The 19,202-nt window shown below is 37.2% G+C and overlaps 1 protein-coding gene across 7 annotated transcripts in view; it reads right to left on the reverse strand.

Annotated features, from left to right (window-relative positions):
* Nucleotides 1-19,202, reverse strand: part of PKP4 (plakophilin 4) — a 77,718-nt gene that overhangs the window by 22,088 nt on the left and 36,428 nt on the right. For all 7 annotated transcript variants that reach the window (XM_075711694.1, XM_075711692.1, XM_009482108.2 and 4 more), the window contains 4 exons: nucleotides 17,956-18,147; nucleotides 16,168-16,388; nucleotides 13,346-13,474; nucleotides 9,037-9,250 (listed from right to left, as the gene is read on the reverse strand). In XM_075711694.1, the coding sequence (XP_075567809.1) occupies nucleotides 9,037-9,250; nucleotides 13,346-13,474; nucleotides 16,168-16,388; nucleotides 17,956-18,147 (756 nt within the window). The remainder of the gene's footprint in view (nucleotides 1-9,036; nucleotides 9,251-13,345; nucleotides 13,475-16,167; nucleotides 16,389-17,955; nucleotides 18,148-19,202) is intronic.

Raw genomic sequence — 19,202 nt, forward strand, 5'->3', positions numbered from 1 at the left:
TTATTCAGAGGTATAATTGAAGTTTAAAGATGTAGATATACATTTTCTATAAGATCAGGTCCCAACAAAGTCAATATAAAAATCCTAATATCTTTAATAAAAGAAACTTGATGGAAAGTGTATAGGTTTATGCACTAGATCTTAAAATTAGCGAAATTTAGGGATTATACACTGGAGTACTGACAGAGTCAGATGAGTTCTTTAAGTTAGCTAACAGAAGTTACTCACTGACGGTATTTAGAGCCCCTTCATCTTTTTCCTGTCCTGTCCCGAAACAACTTTTTAGAATTGATGTAACACGATGCATCAGGGTGTTGGACAAACAGTTGTCACACAGGCAGAACATGGACATGGTCCTGGGCAATCCGCTCTGTGTGACCCTGCTCATGCGCAGGGGGTGTGGACAAGAGGATGTCCAGAGGTCCCTTCCAACCTCAACTATTCTGTGATTCTGTGAAAACAGAAGCCCGAAGTCCTGCATAAGAGGACTCTCAAAAAGAAACACTTAAACCAGTCAAAAATATTGAATTATACAGCCTCCTAAAGCAGATCAGAGGGATTGTTCTTTGACCTCATCTCTCATCTTCCTTGGCATAACAACACTTGCTGACAGTGGACAGGGCTTTGAAGTTGTTTCGGACCTTGGACAAATGAATAGAAGATGCAACAAGGGACAGGACCAGCTAGTGGTAGTTGGTAGAAGTATGTGGAAGTAACAATAATCTTGTAGATGGGAGGCAACAACAAAACATAACCCTCCAAACACAACACCACGAATGAAGTTGAGGGCTACCGATACAAGGACAAGGTATCTGAGGTCTGCCTTATGGCTGCAGAACAGTGTTTGTTTTAACACCGTCAACTTCACAACAGATACGTCATGTTTGAAGTTAATGGGTGCAGATAGGGTGAGGAAAGCCAAGGTACTCTATTTGCTAAAAATGATGGCAACTAGAAATAGTACCGGTAGGTGCTTTGAGGATGATTTCCACATAGATTTGGGACATACATTAACACTTGCAAATAAAAAAAAAGGAAGAGCCTTGCCCATAAACTTCTGCTTTTCTAGACTGAAACACCTACCACATAGAAAATAAAGGGAGAAGAAATCTTAAATAATTTAGATCCCATCCTTGAGCCCGACAAGCTTTAAAGCCAAATGATCTTGGCTATCTAACATAAACGCTGGTCCAGCAAAAAAAAAAAAAAAAAAAAAAAAAAAAAAAAAAAAAAAAAAAAAAAAAATAGAAAATAGGATCATCTGGAAGACTTTTCTGAGGAACTGACTATAGAAGTAAGTGCTTAAAAGGAGCAGAAATGAACCAAACTGAAGAAACTCATACACATAACAGAGAGTGCAGCAGAGAGAGTTTGGTTCAACAGTTTTCTCCTAAAAATTTGAAAGAATCAGCTTTTTGTTCTAAAGGTCCAGGGTCTCTGGCTCCAAGATGCTGGTCAAACTGTTCCAGTACAGCTTTAATAAAAGAAATTGATTTTAATTGATTATGTTCCTTCCTCATGTACATGACATTTTAAAAGCACTTGCAATTTTGACAAACTGTAACAGAGCAAAAAGAGAGACAAATCTAAACCACTAAGTTTCAATGATTGAGGTTTCTAGGGGGAGTTTTCTGGTTTTTTTCCTAAGGATTCAAAATTTAGAGAATAATGGAGAAAAGGATTCTTCCCAAGAAGGAAATTACTATTAAAAGGAAAAAGGACAAAACTCTGGAGTAACACACTCCTCTTTTCAGTCTTCATGTTTTTGTATCGCTTTACACTCGGAACGAATCCGGAGGTTCAAAGATCTGTGATGAGGAAATGTCTGCCAGTTAGGTCCAGAGATCAAACTCCGCAATGCCAGCTACAACACTCCCTGTAACAGCAGTGGACACTAAACAGCTGATCTAGCTGTATACAGAGAAGACAACTTGGGTGAACTTCTGTGAGGATGATGTATGCTTGACTTAACTCACACAACGTACCACAAATTTATGCAGAAACAAAAAAAGACCTCAAGACTTAGGCAGCAAGGATCAGAGTTTGTCCTGGAAATGTGATCCAGACAAGGTGATATAAAGTAGAATGGGGAAAAAAAAATTTTAAAAATCCAGAACTGGAACATGTAGTGAAAACAGGTACTTTGGAATCTATAAAGACAAAACTTAATGTTACTGCACTTAGTGATTGCAATTGTTTTTAATCAAATCCTACTGCATGTAGATTGGTCATAGAAATACTGAAAAATCAACTGAATTTTCATAAGTTTCCATAGGGTACTTTCAACTGGGGAGAAATTATTTATGAGGAACTGTTTTTTCAACACACTAAATACTAACAGTCTGTTTCTATATGCTGGTTGCTGCACATAATGCTCTGGGGAGGAACGGATGCAAGAAAAGTATGTGTAGGCAGATGGACCTGTGATGATGCACAAGACTACTACAGAGAGTATTACTGGAACCCATGACCTGACAACAGCTGTGAAATGCCTCACTTGGTGCTGTAATGTATGGAAGATAGCGTGCTAATTTAGATCTGCAAGGGTCAAGATTTGGCCTATAATCAATTGTCATAACAGAAAGAAAAAGAACAGCTCTGTGTTCTTATAGCACTTATCTACTGTAATCTGAGCTTGGAGAGGCTGTGTCCAAAGTTACTGTTCTTCGTAAATCTCAGCAATCTATTAATTTCTATTCCAGTGTAAATCAAATCAACACTAGCATTTGCTTTTCTACTGTGTCGACATAAAGAACTCTGTGTATGTGAAGTATATCTTATATTACTGTTGAAACATGTTGGTGTCATATACCTCTCAAGAAAAATAAATGGGCATTTTCTTTTGATACCTTTAGCAGTCCTTCTGCTAGTCCTATTCTAAAAACAGTATCTTTAGGCAAAAAATTGAAAAGAATCATTACTTTAGACAATTTGATTTCTTCTCAATCACAATTACAAATCCTGAAATGAAAGGTTATGTGATTACCTAGTACAAATTCATTAAATCTCTTACAGGTTCAACATAAGCTTTTCAGTAATGAGTTTAAGCCATCTCAGATGTGCAATTAATAATGCTACTGATGGCAGACATCAAGTAAGACTGAAATTTAGACCCAAAATATCCTCATGTAAAAAACCCCAAAATATAGCAATCAAGATTTATCAGCTTGTAAGGAAACAATACAAGTTTCTATCTAAACTTTCCAAATACAACAATGAAAGCGCTAGAACTAGCATAAATATGGAAGAAACAGCACCATGGTTTTTAAAACCACCCACCACCTCAAAAAAAAAAGGTTCTCTCAAATTGCTGGAAATTATTCAGGAGTAGCATATTCAAGCATTCCAATTGCTGGCCTTCTATCTAATTAAAATACTTTATATTAAAAATGCTACTCAGATTAATAAATGCAGTAAGCTTCATCTCCTATACTAAGGTATGGAAAAAGACTAGCATTGGAATAACACAAGCACAGTGCTCTTTCATTTACTTTACAAATGGCAGCATCAGCTGAAAACTAAGAGCGAAGTATATAATATACAGTAGAAACTAACAGTGAAGTAGATCATAGCTGATCTTACTGAAACACAAAGGTATGGAATTAATGTATATGAAATTTCACTGGCCTTCTAGCATTATGTGGTAAGGCGTATGGAATGCAGAAAATAGTGCAATAGCAGGACATCACTTGTAAATATTTTACTAATTAATATAAAAGTTAATAGCTTGTTAACTAGGATTTCTCAGATTTACAGCAGTTTTGTTGTTGCAGACTGTAAGCACCTCACAAAATACAAGGTTTTATTTTTATTGATTTTGGAAGGTCAGTGCCTCTCACAGTAATGCTGCTTGAAGTCTTTGGGCCCTGGTGCAAGAAAACCAGTAGATTCCCCTTTACAGCAACATACAAAAACATCATCAAATGCCGGCTACTTCACTTACAAAACGTGGCTTTTCTTCATAATAAAGAATTTTTTATCCACTTCCGGACTGAACTTAGACAAGATTGGTTAGCTTCTGTAACAGCAAAAATTCAGCAGGCAAGATAAAATAATTCTGTTTAGGTCTTTAGCCACTTCACTAACAGTTGCTGGAGTTACCAGAAGAGCTGTATTCTGTAAGCAGAATTTTGGCTTCATCTTCCTCACTGCTCGTCAAAGGTGAGTTGGGACCGAATGAGTTTGTTGATCCTTAGCAGCACCTCATGCATGACAGGCCGGCAACGTTCCTTAACCGAGAGAAGCAGCTGCATGGGAAGCATCTCCTAACATCTCCTTGTCTCTAACATTTTCTCCTCAGGGAAAAGTAGTAAGACAATTGTGTACTGACTGTTCTGATGTACAAATTTTTTTATATTTATTCAAAATCCTTCTGGACTTGGATCTATGGCAATATTTTCAGGTGATAAATCTGTCTTTTCCAATAGATAGCCATGAAGTATGAGGATAATTGAAACCCACCTTCTCTCTGACTCAGTAGCTTTTGGTGTTGTAAGGGTTTTCTTTTGTTGGTTTGTGTCTACCGGTTACGGGTTCAGTGTTGAACTGGTTACATTACTGATGTAACTTAAGCAACTGTAATAAGACTGTAAAATAATTGCTCTGTCCAGAAAATCCCTTATGTGGTAACTCTGCAAAGCTTTAGTTTGGCACCTAATTCAGAATACATGAAATGCATACGGTAAGGCAGCAATTTCATGAGGACTACAGGATGTCAATGCGTAACGATGTCTATGTCTCCAGTCAACAGCTTTAGCTGTTCAAAGTCAAGCCTAAGACATGGGTCAGAAAAAAAGAAAAAAAAAAAAAAAAAGAAAAGAAAAGTCTGCAGATAAAACTTCTGGATGGGAAAGAGGAAAGTATGATTTGCGCATTCCTTGCTGAATGGCTTTGTACTCTGGGGTATTGAGGGGGCTCAACTATTCACGGAACCCTGGCATTACCAGGGGCAAAGAACTGGTTCTCCTCTGTATCCAGCCGCGTTTTTTCATGCTTTACTTTGGGTTTGAATCTTGGCATTTTAACCCAGATTTTGAAGAGCCTTGATGAGTTTACTGCAACGAATTCCACTGCCGCTGCTCACATCAGGCACTGTTAACCAAGCGGGTGGCAGGTTTATTAAGAGTTCTTCAGCAGCTGCACCAGCTTGGAGGTCCGCTGCTGAACATGGACTATATGTTATATGCTATATGTTATATGTCATATGCTACCTCTGCAGGTTTTACACAGTTGAACAAAGTACTTTGGGTTGTATACAGAGTAGAATCGAGGTAAATATTACGGTAACATCAAAGTTGTGAAAGGAAACTATACCCATTTCACAGGGTGCTTAGTTTGCACAATTGTGTAGGACTTGCAGCTATTTCTGTGCTTTCTCACAAGTTACCTCAGGTTGCCTGGAATTGCAGAACCCTGGGCCCCTTTTCCAAAAGCGCACAAGCAACAACGCACAGTGTCAACTGCTGCAGGAATGCAATCTCTCATGAAGATGACACTGTGTATACAAAAGATTGTGCTGCTGGACAGAGAACAGCATTTCTCAGCTGAGCTGGCTGAGGTAGTACTAATTTGAAGAAATAAACTATGAAGAATTGCCAGAAGCATCAACAACAACCTCCTTCCCCTTTAAGGACAGAGCTTTACCGTGCAGCTAAGCTGGTGATTAATTGTTGCTGGAATTTGTGCTCATTCTTCCTTCCTTGCAGCTATAAAATCGTACCGCTCCCCAAGTTCAGCACTGTCACTCGCTTGACCTTTCAGGGAGGAATCCTGACAGAAACCCAACCGTTCAGAAGAGTGCATCAGAGATCCTTCTCTGGGGAGGGCACGGTTTGGGGCTCTTCTCTGCTGCTCAAGATCTGATGAAAATCAAGTAACTACTGTATTGAGGTACGCATCTGAGTCACTTTCTCTGGAAAACTTGCAGTAGTGGAGTACACCAATATTTCCTGCATTTTAACATATTAAGGGCTGTTTTCTGAGGGTCTCTTGAAATAGACTCAATTGTTATAAACTGCACCTGGGTTCAAGGAACATGCATATTTTGATCTCTACCTCATAGACAGTTTTCTGCTGTATAAGCCTTCCAAGACACGAGATCCTAAAATTCACAGACTGCTTCCAGGCTGCGCTGACTGCACTGTTAAAACATACCCAGACAGCGCAGAGCCGCGCACATCCGTCGCGCCACCTGCTAGGGAATGGAGCTCTTGTACGCAGTCAGGAAGGCCCCGACAGTACTCCTGCTGCCTAGTGCTGAAGCTGTGCTGGAACGCAAAAAGCCAGTAGCCTCCAGAAAGTGCTGCGCTGAAATCTAATGAAGCGTGCGGCAGTTGCCAAAAAGAGTAGTTTCCCTTCTGAGGGCTCCTTGACTGCAGAGCACAGGACAGCAAAGCTGCCACGGGTCAGCAGTGCTGGAAACGTACGTGGCTGGAGCAAGCTCAGTGAAGAGTTACCCTCTTCCAATGCATTCCAAAGTCCAACTTTGGAAGACTTAAAAAAAGAAAAAGTATTACTTCATTTTCATATAATGATTATGAAAAGTGATTTAGCACATTTCACTTTCTGAATAATCTATAGCCATTAAAAAGGTGACTTGCTTCCCTCTTCAAAACATTCTTGTGGTTTTGCAATTACACTTTCTGTATTTTTTAATGTAACTTTCTATTCCATTTCCACTGCTTTATCTCTCTGCATTTCAATCTTGTCATTTCAGTTACTGTTAATTGAATATAGACCCCGGTATTCCTACTGTTTACTAACTCCTCTAAGACATGTTTGTGCAATTAATACCCTCCCCCAGTATGCTAGCTTTTCAACCTTATCATAGTTAATCTTTAGGGCATGTTCCCAAATAATTTCCAGGGTTAAAAGATTGCTTTTGACTAAATAATTCCTCACAAATTTTATATAAATGAATTAATGTGAAAAATATCTATAGATATTGCAAGAAGTTTGCCATTCTAATTTCACGTATCTGGGATAATACAAGTTTTCCCCTGTCTAACTACATATTAAAGTAAACGGGATGAATTTCACTTGCAATGATACCAGATATACCTGTTCTCTTTCAAAGGCAATTAATACTGCTAATAATGAAAGTATAATTCATTTAGTAAGGAAGACAGACCATCATCAGGAAAAAGAAAAGCACTGCAATTCATTAAGAAATGTTACACTGGAAAATCCATTTGATATCAAAAATTATGAATAAACTACAGCAGTAATGAATAGTGCTAATTTTAAACTGGAAATCAGACGTACAGTGTGTCTAGTGGTGTAGATCGATACTAATTTCTCTGTACTTACATTATCTTAATCTGGGAACATAGTAAACTGGGTGTGGTTTGCTAGTTTTAGTTCTGACATGGGTGGAGTTTTTTAATTATTAAACAAATAATCATTGGATCTTTTCCACTTCTTTTCTTTATATTGCTATTTATAGAAAGCATTTAAAAACACCTAAGCTCTGAAAGTCCGCTGTGGATTCTTCTCAAGCATTCAGCGTTGCCCTAACATTAACAGAAGTCAATGCCACTGATTTAACCAGAAGACAATTAGGTCAAAACTTTGCATTTTGTTGTAGCTGGTTAAAAAAATTAAAAATATGTGTGTTAAAAAGTAACAGTCACTTTTTCTGAAGTAGTCATCTTTAATTATAATTCAAATTAAATACCATATTTATTTGAAAAATCTTTTTACTTACAGATGATGTGCTATATCTTTTTTGAAAGATAACAGGGTAAGGTGGCTTTATTTTTTAATAGTGACTAAATACCTTCTATAATGAAGAATTTGACTTTGGCTTTGGCTGTGGAACCATACCTAACATCTTAAAAGCACAAATAATTTAAATGCATAAAACATGAATTTTGTAGAGCAGACAAGGCAGCTATTGTGTAATTCTAGTTTTAACTATTCCATTTACATAACTTCTTATGGAAGGAACTGTATCCTTCTAGAGAGAAGATGAAAGCTGCAGGTTATCTTAATGCTTGCTTATGTGGAAAATAATCAAGGAAAACAGCCTGCATATGAACTTAAATGCTTTGGATACATTCTGTACAGAGTCCTTTCTCTACTTAATAGCTTTTCTAAACACGGAAATAACTTGGAAAGGCTCCCAGTATGACACCTCTGTTACTTCTAGCTTGTACGGCGTTGCTTAGTAGGTAAGTAGTTAAGCTTTGTAGCTTAACAAAATCAAGAGAGGGAGCTACTAAAACTTGAAAGAGGAACTGTTTAAAGAAAACTCTGCTTTTTTCTATCCTCTCATATTTTTCAATCCCCTAAAACCTTCATAGTCAAATCACTCCCATATTAAGAACAAGAGATAGCAGATGTATGCAGTACCCAACAAATCCACCTTGTTTTGATAGAAATTGAGTTCCTTCATGTGTTAGAACTGCAGATCATTTATTATTTCTGCACTTTCTGTCTGCACCAACTGTCAAGTTGGTTCATGGATTGTAAGCTAACTCCGCCACTCCATACTCAAGAGACTAGGAGTGTGTACACAGTCACTTGCCATGACTCTGCTAGCGGGCTGGGAGCTGAGATGCTTCTATAATTTGCATACTTGCAATTTTCTGTCTGTACTTTAACACACACATACACACACATTTACATAGTTTGGATCAATCTCACAAATTCTGCAAGATGTTATTTAAAACCGTTGTCAGCAGATGATAAAAAAGGCCTGTAATAAAGCAGATGTTAGCAGTCAATAAAGAAATACCTATCCAAGCCCTAGCTGTGTATGTAGGAGAATCGCACCGGGGAAAGTTTACCCTCAGTGGAGCTTTACTGCAACTACCTCAAGATTCACTTCTCCCAGTGAATCTATACTTCTATGCTAATACTTTAACTGTCAGTAATCAAAGTAAGTGATTTTGTATCCACAAAAAGTATCAATGCACAAAAAAAAAATCCAGTCAATACACTCAATTCCAGTCACTTACCAGCTTTTCCAGTCTTGTCCACTTCAGAAAAATAATCTGTATTACAGTTCTCTGTTTGTTTCTATTCAAAACTTACCAGTTACAAGCTCTTTTATTTCGGCATCAACAGATTTTCTCAACAATCGTAAAAGGGCAGGTATCCCACCAACATTCTTCATTGCTATTTTGTTTTCATCAGTAGACTTTCCGTACACAAGGTTTCTCAGTGCGCCGCAAGCATTCTTCTGAACTTCCAGGACTCTGTGATCCAAGAGATCAACCAGGTGCTTGATTCCTCCTAGCCTACATACCTAGGAAATGGAATGTTGGGAACATCAGCACCCACTGATTTCATGCATTTCACTCTACAGATTTAAAAGGCTTATTTTTATAAAAACAGTACATTCCATTCTACTTCAAGAAGAAATATTGTTCGTAAATCTTAATAACTTGATCGTTACACTGTACTGAAAATTCCCATGAACCACTCACATCCTTGTTGAAAAGGCTGATGGACATTTTCATTCATTTGCTGTGTTCAGAAAGGAATTGTTACTGCTGAAGTTTTGTTTCCCAGTAATGCAGTTTTTAAAGTAATTCCTATACCTCAAATATATTTTTAGGGAGTACTAGAAATAAGTTGCAAAGATTTAACTGCCAACTTTTACACTTAGCTACACACACACACACAAATCGTTCAAATTAGCATATATCCAGTCCTATTGGCACATCTGAAGTTCTTTTTCAAAGGAAGGTCTACTCTGCAGAAATTTTGCAAAACAAAAAAGGAATTTTTATATTGTTTGTTTTAAGCAGGTTAGTTGAATTTATTCTTTGTTATATATTTTTTAAAAAACTTAACATTGTGTTTTGAGATCTGATTTCCATGTAGTACTTTTCTTTGTTCAAAATAACTTACAGAAATGATAAAATATTAAAGTATTTAGAATTCTGTAATATTTACTAAATAAAAAAATTTAAAAAGATAACTAAGTAGTAGTACTTTGAAGATTAACACTAGTTTTACATTAAAAATCACCACCAAAAAGCTACCAAAATATTTTCTACGAACTGTTTTAAAAAAATATGAGCTATTTCGCAATATACGATTGATCTATTATAACCTGGTATTATTTTAGCACAGCACAATAACTTTTATGCCATACTATCCACAGAATATGCCTAACGTAGTTGGCATAGGATCTCTTTAAAAACTCCACACCTACAGCAGCTAAAATACTGCTGCCCTAAGAAGGAGATCCCATGGAGAAAAGAAAGAGATACACCATCATTCTGGAACACTTTGCTTACACGGGATGTGATTCTGGGCCAAACAGAAGAGATGTAAAACATAACATCCTAAGGATTCTCTAGTTCAGTATTAAAAGCACTTTTAGAGGCCCCCTTTCTATTCTAAGCTCTATAATAATCAGTTTGGCAAGCCACAAGGCTAATTGAAATACGTTAATGTGTACAAATTTTCATGGATTTTTGGCTTAAAAGGTTCAGTGTCTTTTATTGCCCATTACACAAGAAGAATCAAATTATTCTCAATGAAACCATTACTGAGACTTAGCCAAATCATTTTAAGTTAATACTTTGAAAAACAGAATCTTCTATTACATTCTTGAAAATGGCATTGGGTATCAAATCAGTTAATATCTTTATTTACACTTTATTTACAGCCAAATTGAAGAGGCTTGGAAAAAAACAACTGAAATGCAAGGTCTATGACCAATACTGTATGCGATTTTTCCCTGTACCTCTGTTTAAAACCTGTGTTTTTCAAAAGGAAACCTCTATTTACATGCCTAGATATATCTACCATCTAAGTTATAAATCCAGGCAGTATAAAGTTTGGCGTTGATCAATTAGACAAGCCACTGCTATGCCAAAGGCCACCAGGAAGCTGTATCTAAAGGCATTCACTGGACTTTAAGCTTGAAGTTATTCACCTGGCAAGACTGCTGTAGCTAGGAAATGAATATTACTTACAGGTTATTTATTTGATACAGACCACATTGAAAGCATATACTGCAGGATGCTATTAAAAAAAAAATTAAGATAGTTGTTCTTTTTCAAGGCAAGTAGCTCTTATTTCTGTTACTAAAAAATGAAGCAACAAATAACCACTCATACTTTTCAGTAAAATCTCCCTCTTTTATGTCAATACAGCACCTCAAACACTACATCTACTCTACACATCCACAATACAGATACAAGTTACAACTGACAAAATAGCTTTACTGTTTTTTCAATCTGCTCTCAAAACTTGGTGAGACAGTTTTTGTGTACATAATTCAAAGTAAAACCGGACTAGAAATCCATTCTTAAGATTTATATTTTGCTGAGTCATTAACTATTTTAAAACATAGTAGCTGTTGCTAGTTTGAACAGGCATTTCAATTTCTAAATTAAAAACCCCCAGAATTCTTGTAACAAGGTACATTCATGAACTAATATATCAGTATTGTATGTATTTACAGCTAGATAGTCTTTGCATAGAAGTGTGATTTATTCATTCTGTGTAGTTTCATAGCTAATTTAAATGGTAAAGATTCCCGCCCCCCCCAATAAGCAGTTTCTTATGCTTACCTTCAGGTTCTAGCAATGCAAGCTTTCTATTCAAGCATTCTAGTTCATTTTGCTAGGCTTTTAATATCCTTAATAGTCTAGCAAATTAATCTGGTCTTTACCACAGCAATAAAATAATGAACTTAAATAATGAATGAAAATACAAAAGCAGTCCTCAAATAAGGCTTTACTGAATTGGGCACTAAAATAATTACGATCCTTTTCAATTCCAAGTAGTTTCTCGTGCCGGTCTCTGCTTTGAAGGGCACATGAATTGCAGCTTCCCTATTGCCACAGATACCATCATGTTTTCAAAACATGCGGGTCCCTACCCACCATCCCAGCTCAAGGGACAGCTGCTTCTTCAGAGACTGAAAGCCTCATCAGGAAGCACTGACATAAGGCTCGCTTTCCCAGAAGCACAGGAATAGTCTTTCCTCCTAGAAGCCAGATAATTTGCATTCTTTCTGTCACAGTATTCTATGAATTCCTAACAGCTGATTATTCCCATTCAAAAGAAAGAACTGCCAGTACATAAGTCTTCTCTGTTTGAAAAGGAGAAATTTTCTGTTCCAAAATTCCACACGCTAAGTGGAAGGCAGGCTACATTTACAGTTGTGTCTCTGACTACTGTAACTCATCTTGCCTCCTTAATCATAAAACATAAATCAATCCTTTGGATAGGGTTTCATGAGCTTAATTATATAGTACAATATGTCTATAATCCTTTACGTCTGAACTGATTTAAAAACATGTCAAATATTTCTAATGCTAGATAAACAACTGAGACACCACTTCACACATGACATAGCAGCCAGCACCACATTCAAATTCTGCTCAAACTTTGGCATATTTCTTTTAGTTTTGTGTACTTTTGAAAAAAAAAAAAAAAAGCACATGTTCCATAATTTCTACAACAAAATCTGTAATAAAGAAAATGGAAACAGTGAAGAAACAGAAGAGCTCCTACATATGAATGTGTGCAGACAAATAATACCCCAAGAATTCCAAAATAAACTGTCATATCCCTTATAAAATAGGAAGACTACCTTACAAATCTGTCTACATCTGATTATCACTGTGATCTTTACCAGAACGTCAAAACCACCACCGTCTTTTCATTTGCCTTTCAGCAACAGTGAATTACGTTGGGCTATCTTCTTACAGAAGTCGCACCAGCATCTTATTAACATAAAAAGTATTTATACTGAAAATAACAGATAAAACACACATACATGATATGAACAAAAAAGCAAATTCCTTCAGATCAATAGCTCATAGCTGCTCTGCAAAAAGAGCAGCTCTTCAAATGCAAAGTTTCTAGAAATTTCAACAATAATCTGAATTTTCACTCAGATGCATCCTTCCTCCACATCATATTGACATAAATACTATCCTCTCTACATTTCTAGGGTTGGATTTCCTTCCTTTGCTTGACAGCTCACTCGTTCCCTATGATGCCTTAAAATATCTTGATCAAAACCAGTGGAAAGCCTTCCAGAATTCTTGTTTTTCTTAGTCTCCAGTCATCAACAGGTTACACAAAACCAGGCTCTGGTAAACATACTCTACAGTTCTGCTAGGTTACACAACTGGAATGTAACATATTTTCATATAATTTCCATGCGGCCTCTTATGACAGGAAAAATATATATATGTGTGAGTGTAATTATACACACCTAGGTACTTCAATATTATCATACAGCTGGCACAAACAGAAATGCAAAAGGGTCCAAAATACTGTGTTACGATGAAAAAAACCCCAAACAGGCGAGCGGTCTAGTTTTGCTTTTCTAGTTTCCCCAGGAACAGAAGCACACTCGGTACAGTACCTCCGTTTTCACTTTGTTGTCTCCGAAGCACAGGTGCTGAAGGTAGGCAGCTGCATTCGCCTGAACCGATGGGAATTGGTGCTGAAGCATGTGAATGACTTCAGGCAGCTCTGGATCTCGCCAAGCAAACTCCCTTCATTAGATGAACACATTCAATAGAATTAGTTATAAATGTACATTTATTTACTAAGTAGAACTTCTAGAGCATCTTAAGTGTTTTTCAACAATTCTGTTCTTGTTCTGGAGTATCAGGGCTAGGAGGAAAAACAGGTATATTTCCGATTGGAAAAGGACACTTTATATCCTATGTTCTTCAGCTGGCTTGGCTGTCAATCACACAAATATATATACACTAAAATTATACCAACTCAAACACCGCAACCTACATAAATCTCCCAAAACTTAAATATATAATGCAACAGATACCCACTTAACAATGCTGCTCAGGGGCATCTCTTCCACACAACATTTTTTTTTTTTTCTCAGTGCTCAACATTCTTCCTAGTCTGAAGTCAATTATACTTCAGCAAAAGCTGCGCAGCCTGAAATTTCATCATCATGATCAGATGAAGGAAGTTTGCATAATTTGAGTTATTCAGGGATTGTAAACTTAAAATCATTAAAATCAAATCTCCTTCATTAAACAAAATGATTTTGCGCAGACAACTCCTGGAAAAGTCATTAAACACATCCATGCCCAATTCACAGATTTAGAAATATTAATATTTGCTGGGCTATCTTCCTTCTGTAAAGGAAGATTGAGAAGGAAAAAGAAAGTAGATTCTAAGTTTTCCCATGCTCAAAAATGCAAGTAAACTGAAAAAAAAAAAAAAAGGCTGTCCCAAGAATAGTACCTGGGAGCTATTCAAAGGCTAATGCTAGTCTGGCCAGTCAGGGCTCCCCAGGATTCCTACAGTCACCAAAAAGGAAAGTTGAGTTATGTGCCTACTTTGAGAACTGCTGAACAACTTAGAAGTTTATTTCTTCATACTAATGATAGGAAGACCTCAGGGAGACTGCCTTTCTAATAAAACTAGCAGCTTTCTGCACGTTCCCTCACTCTTACTCTAGAGTGATGCTTTCAAATAGCCCAGTCTGAGGCGACTGTAACACACCAACCTAACCTCTGCAATAGCATGGCATGCAAATCAGAAACTGGAGCAGATTGAGATGTAAGACAAAAACTATTCCACTGTGAGATTACAAGATAAGAAGCTGCATCTGCAATGAAAACTGAGTCAGAATTTCTTTAAAGTTCCTTGTTATGAATGTGAAGCATCCCTGCTATAAGTAACTTGTCTTGTAAGCCATGCCAGAATAGCTCTGCAGTAGCACGCAGCTAGCACGCAGCTAGCAAGCATTACTACTTAGAGGTAAGATTATTCTATTAACATCATTTCAATGAATGTACCATTCAGTTAAATGAAATCAATCCAGTCTCTCAATATCTATTAAAAAAAAAGAAATATATTAATTTGCACTAATAAACAGAACAAAATCTATTAAAACCAGTGCTTTTATTTTTGAGACTGAAGGATGGGGCCAAACTAGAAAATAACTGAATCATGCCACGAGCCTTCCGTAACGCAGGAAGCCCAAAAGATTTCAGTGTAAGACTCTAGTCTGACCACAGCTATTAGCTGTCTTCTAGTGAAGTTTATGTCGTGCCCTAATGTTTCCGTATGAAAGACTCCTGAGGCATCACTGGAGCCCATATCCTCCAGTACGAGGTGCTCTGCTCCCAGTTCTTTCTAAACCAGCAGAACGCGTGACGAGCTTTCATGACCAAGGAGCGCCTAGAAGCTGCCTCAATGACCCGGCACTCTGAGGATGGACTGGAATTTCTAGCAATCACAAACCCATACTGAAAATAAACAGTACCACAAATCCCTCCAAGCTCTGCATCCACTGGGGTTTGATACTCCCATTTTAAAATACAAGGTTTTAATTGATAGTGTCTCTAGTAAGTTCAAGGAATAACGGATTTAAACTACAGAAGAATAGATTTAGACTGGATATAAGGAAGAAATGTTTTACGCTGAGGGTGGTGAGGCGCTGGCCCAGGTTGCCCAGAGAGGCGGTGGAGGCCCCATCCCTGGGAACATCCCAGGCCAGGCTGGACGGGGCTGTGAGCACCCTGGGCTGGTTAAAGCTGTCCCTGGCACTGCAGGGGCTGGGCTGGGTGGGCTCTGAAGGGCCCTGCCCACCCAAACCATTCCATGGTTCTAAGTTATAATATTACACTTGTCACATGCCCACACTCTGTACATACATTTACAACATCAAACTAGTAACTATTTTAAAAATATGAATGTGTATTTGCTTTCAAAATGGTACATTTATATATAATTTTTAAACTTACGCTGTTTTGAAATTTAAGCAGGCTGCTCATGAAAAATTCATTCAAATAAATTAGGTATGTACTTTCTAATTTTCAAACCCTGATTCCCATTCCCATAAAGAGAAAACTTTCTACAATATTACAGGTTGCTCTGTAGAGTTACTCAAAGGTATTTGGAATAATCCAGTCAATTCTCATCAAATTTGTAAGTATTTCCTATAATAACTTCTACATGAAAATCAACATGGAAGAAAAGTGTAATAATAACTAAATGCATAGAAGTTGCTCTTTCTTACTAAAACAAGTAGACTGCATTTATAACTTTGGCTATAAAGGTATAGATCTTACTACCTAAATTAGTCATGATTGTTTAAACAATGTAAAACAGGAATATGCACAAAGTGCCATACATATTCAAGGAATGTATTAAAACCCAACTTATTACAGCAAATACGTATGATTCTTGAAAGCACAAATGGACTTGCCTGGGGTCTTTCTGGATGCTGTCTATGGATGGAGATCGCGTGGTCCCGTCGTCAGCGGGCGTTGCATGCTGCAGCCTGTTATAACTGGACTCTGGCAGTCGATACTGCATTGACCTGTAGGGTTCCGCATAGGTAGCTGTTGTGTTCAGAGCGTAATTATTTCTTTGGTATGTGAGTGTGCTACGCTGACTGGATGATCTTTGCAGATTTCCAACTCCTAGTATAAAATCAGTATTAAAACAAACTAGGTAACAAATGTCTATCAAAAACAAGAGGCAATACAAGGTTAAAAGTATACGGGGGGAAAAAGAAAAAAAAAAAATCAGTCTTAAAAAGGTGTCACGTGCTCACTGTTGAAAGCTATTGCCAGATTTAAGGGAGCAATTACTCAATGTCCCAGGGAAGACAGAGAGGCTAGTTACAGAACTAAAGGTTTGGTGGAATCAGGCTTAGGCCTCAGCTTGCCTCAACAAGTATTTAAAGTAAGAAATGCATCTCATGCCATCAAGCAGAAATGAGGATGCAAAATCTTTTCAAGGTTTATCATAAAATTCAATTACTAACAGTAATGTCAGTTTGCCAACTGTACTAAAAAGAGAAAAGAAAAATAAGTAAACAAAAATTTATATAGTTTATATGATATTTTCCTTTTCCCAACTACATGTACATTTTCCCTGACAAAAAGCTAACAAGAGGATGATTTCAAAGATTATGCTGATCGTTTCAAAAACAGGAATGTGTATCTTCCTGACATAACGGAGCTGTTGTGGCAGCTTTTGTTCTTCCAAGGTAAGTGGCATTAGGTAGACAAGTAAACAGAGAATCCCAATTTCTAGTTATATTTCCTCATTGGCACATCCAGACAAATTTAATTCATTTACTCTAGGTTGTAGAAGTCAGGAGAGTTGCAAAAACCTGTTGCCTCCTTCAACATTCCATACTCTTAGTATTTCAGTTATGTTAAAAAAACATTAAAAAGCAATTTTCAAATGTGTGAAAAAGTGACATATGAATCGGATACTTCTCTAAATATTTCTAGAGAGTTAGTTAAATCACTCTAGTATTTTGAGAGTTTTTGGAAATTACTCCACTATACAAATTATTAATCAGCCTTAAAGAACAAACTGCACTGCAACATGTATTACATTTCTGTTTACAGAAAATCAGTTCTAATACTAACCTAATGCCTATGCACATCATAATATACGAGTAGCGATTCTATGAAATACTATAAAGACTTCAGTTTCAATACATGATCTTCAGATATAGTATTTAAACATTATCCTTTGCCGAGAAGTTGGGTAAAACCAGTATTTTTACTGTGAAAGATGTGGTAGGTAATTTAAGCGTGCAAGCGATCATTTTACTGTGGTGATGAATAAAAAAAATATGAACAAACTCAATTCATAAGAGAATGATGCACAGACAACACAAGAGGAAGCAATAAATTTTTTGTGTCATGAAATACGCTTAGCTTGGATGTACCCGAGTGTGTGATATCAAACAGAAAATATTCTGACCGTAAGCTGACACTGATATACAGCCCCAAGTATTTCTTGCAAACATCGCAAAAGCTTTTTGATTCCTGCTGGTTATTTCAAGTCCGTCAAACCTAGCTTCTATCTCCATTAATTTATAACGTCTGTTTTTTTCTTTTAAACTGGCATTACATATCTCATATATGTTCTCCTATATGCCACAAGTTCCAGAAAAACTCCAGTAAGTAAATTAAGCATGACTTTGGGACACAGTCAATGCAAGAGCTTTGGAAGCCCTGTACCCACCTGACCCCGTTCGATATAATGCTGACTGGGATCCCTGGTGCAGCTCAATTGTTCCATGATTTGGACTACGGTACACAGGACTGTAGTAAGTTCTGCCTTCGTAGATAGGGGTGATGTGCAAGTCCGGAGACACAGCTGATCGTAATTCTTGTCCTAATTGGCTGTGCTGACTAGCATATGAGCTCCTCAGGCCTAAAACCAAGAAGAGGGAAACATGTACATGGCCCATATCAGTGAAAAATAATAAAGCTGTCATGCTTGAATCCTTCTTCGTTTAGCCAAGAAAAGGTGTTAGTTATATCTACAGTTATAAAGATTTATTCATTAAAAACTTCTTTCCATTATTAAATGATCCATATTGGAAGATTGATTGACAAAGCAGCATTTCTTGGATGAACAGTTTTGTCCATACACTGACAACTTTAAGTTTTCCAACTCAGTTTTTTTGGTAGCATTTATAGTCAAAAGTCTAAAACACACAGAGTAAAAGCTAAGCTAGCATGTGCAGTTCACAGATTCAGCAATGACAGTGTAAGTTGTGAATCTGACAGAAATCCAGTTGTGAAATAGGGCACACCCTAAAGGGGATCATAATCCTCAAAATGAAACAATACGTAACTGTAAGAGCAAAACTCTTCTTCGTACTGGCAGCAGAGATTTAAGCATGTGGAGAAAAGTCTTTATAAAGGTTTAAATAGCCCATGATGTGTGTGTGTATATATATATTGCCATGCTGCAGCTGTATGAGAATCTCTTTTTTCACCTTGCCTTTCAGCTATCCTTCTTGAGTTTCTTTTAACTTATTGCTGTCTCATTTAACTTAAATTCCTCAGCAGTGGACCCTCCTGCTACCACTTTTGCAGTGCTAGATCCAAGTACATTATTGGCAGAGGTGTAGAACAGCTTTTCAATAACAGCATTTTGAATAGCACTGCACAAGTTCAGACTTGCTTCTCCCTGTGAAGGTTCCCTGTCTATCTGCTCCATGAAAACTTCACTCATGTTGCCTCGCATTCCAGCGTGTGACTGTATTTCTGTAACCAGCACTGATGTATCTTTCCCCTTACTATTTTGCTAACTGAATTAGCAACCAGTCTCCTATTAAGTTCACTGTTGCCATCCTGATTAGGAAGTTAGTGGTACAGTCTTAATCCTGTATGTCTTCTTTTTCAGCCCTGGAACATTTTTTTGACATCCAGCACCATCCCTCCCGTTGACTATTTAATGCATGCTTTGTGTACACTTTG

This window comes from Pelecanus crispus, chromosome 5 (assembly GCF_030463565.1).
Source record: "Pelecanus crispus isolate bPelCri1 chromosome 5, bPelCri1.pri, whole genome shotgun sequence".
Lineage (NCBI taxonomy): Eukaryota > Metazoa > Chordata > Aves > Pelecaniformes > Pelecanidae > Pelecanus > Pelecanus crispus.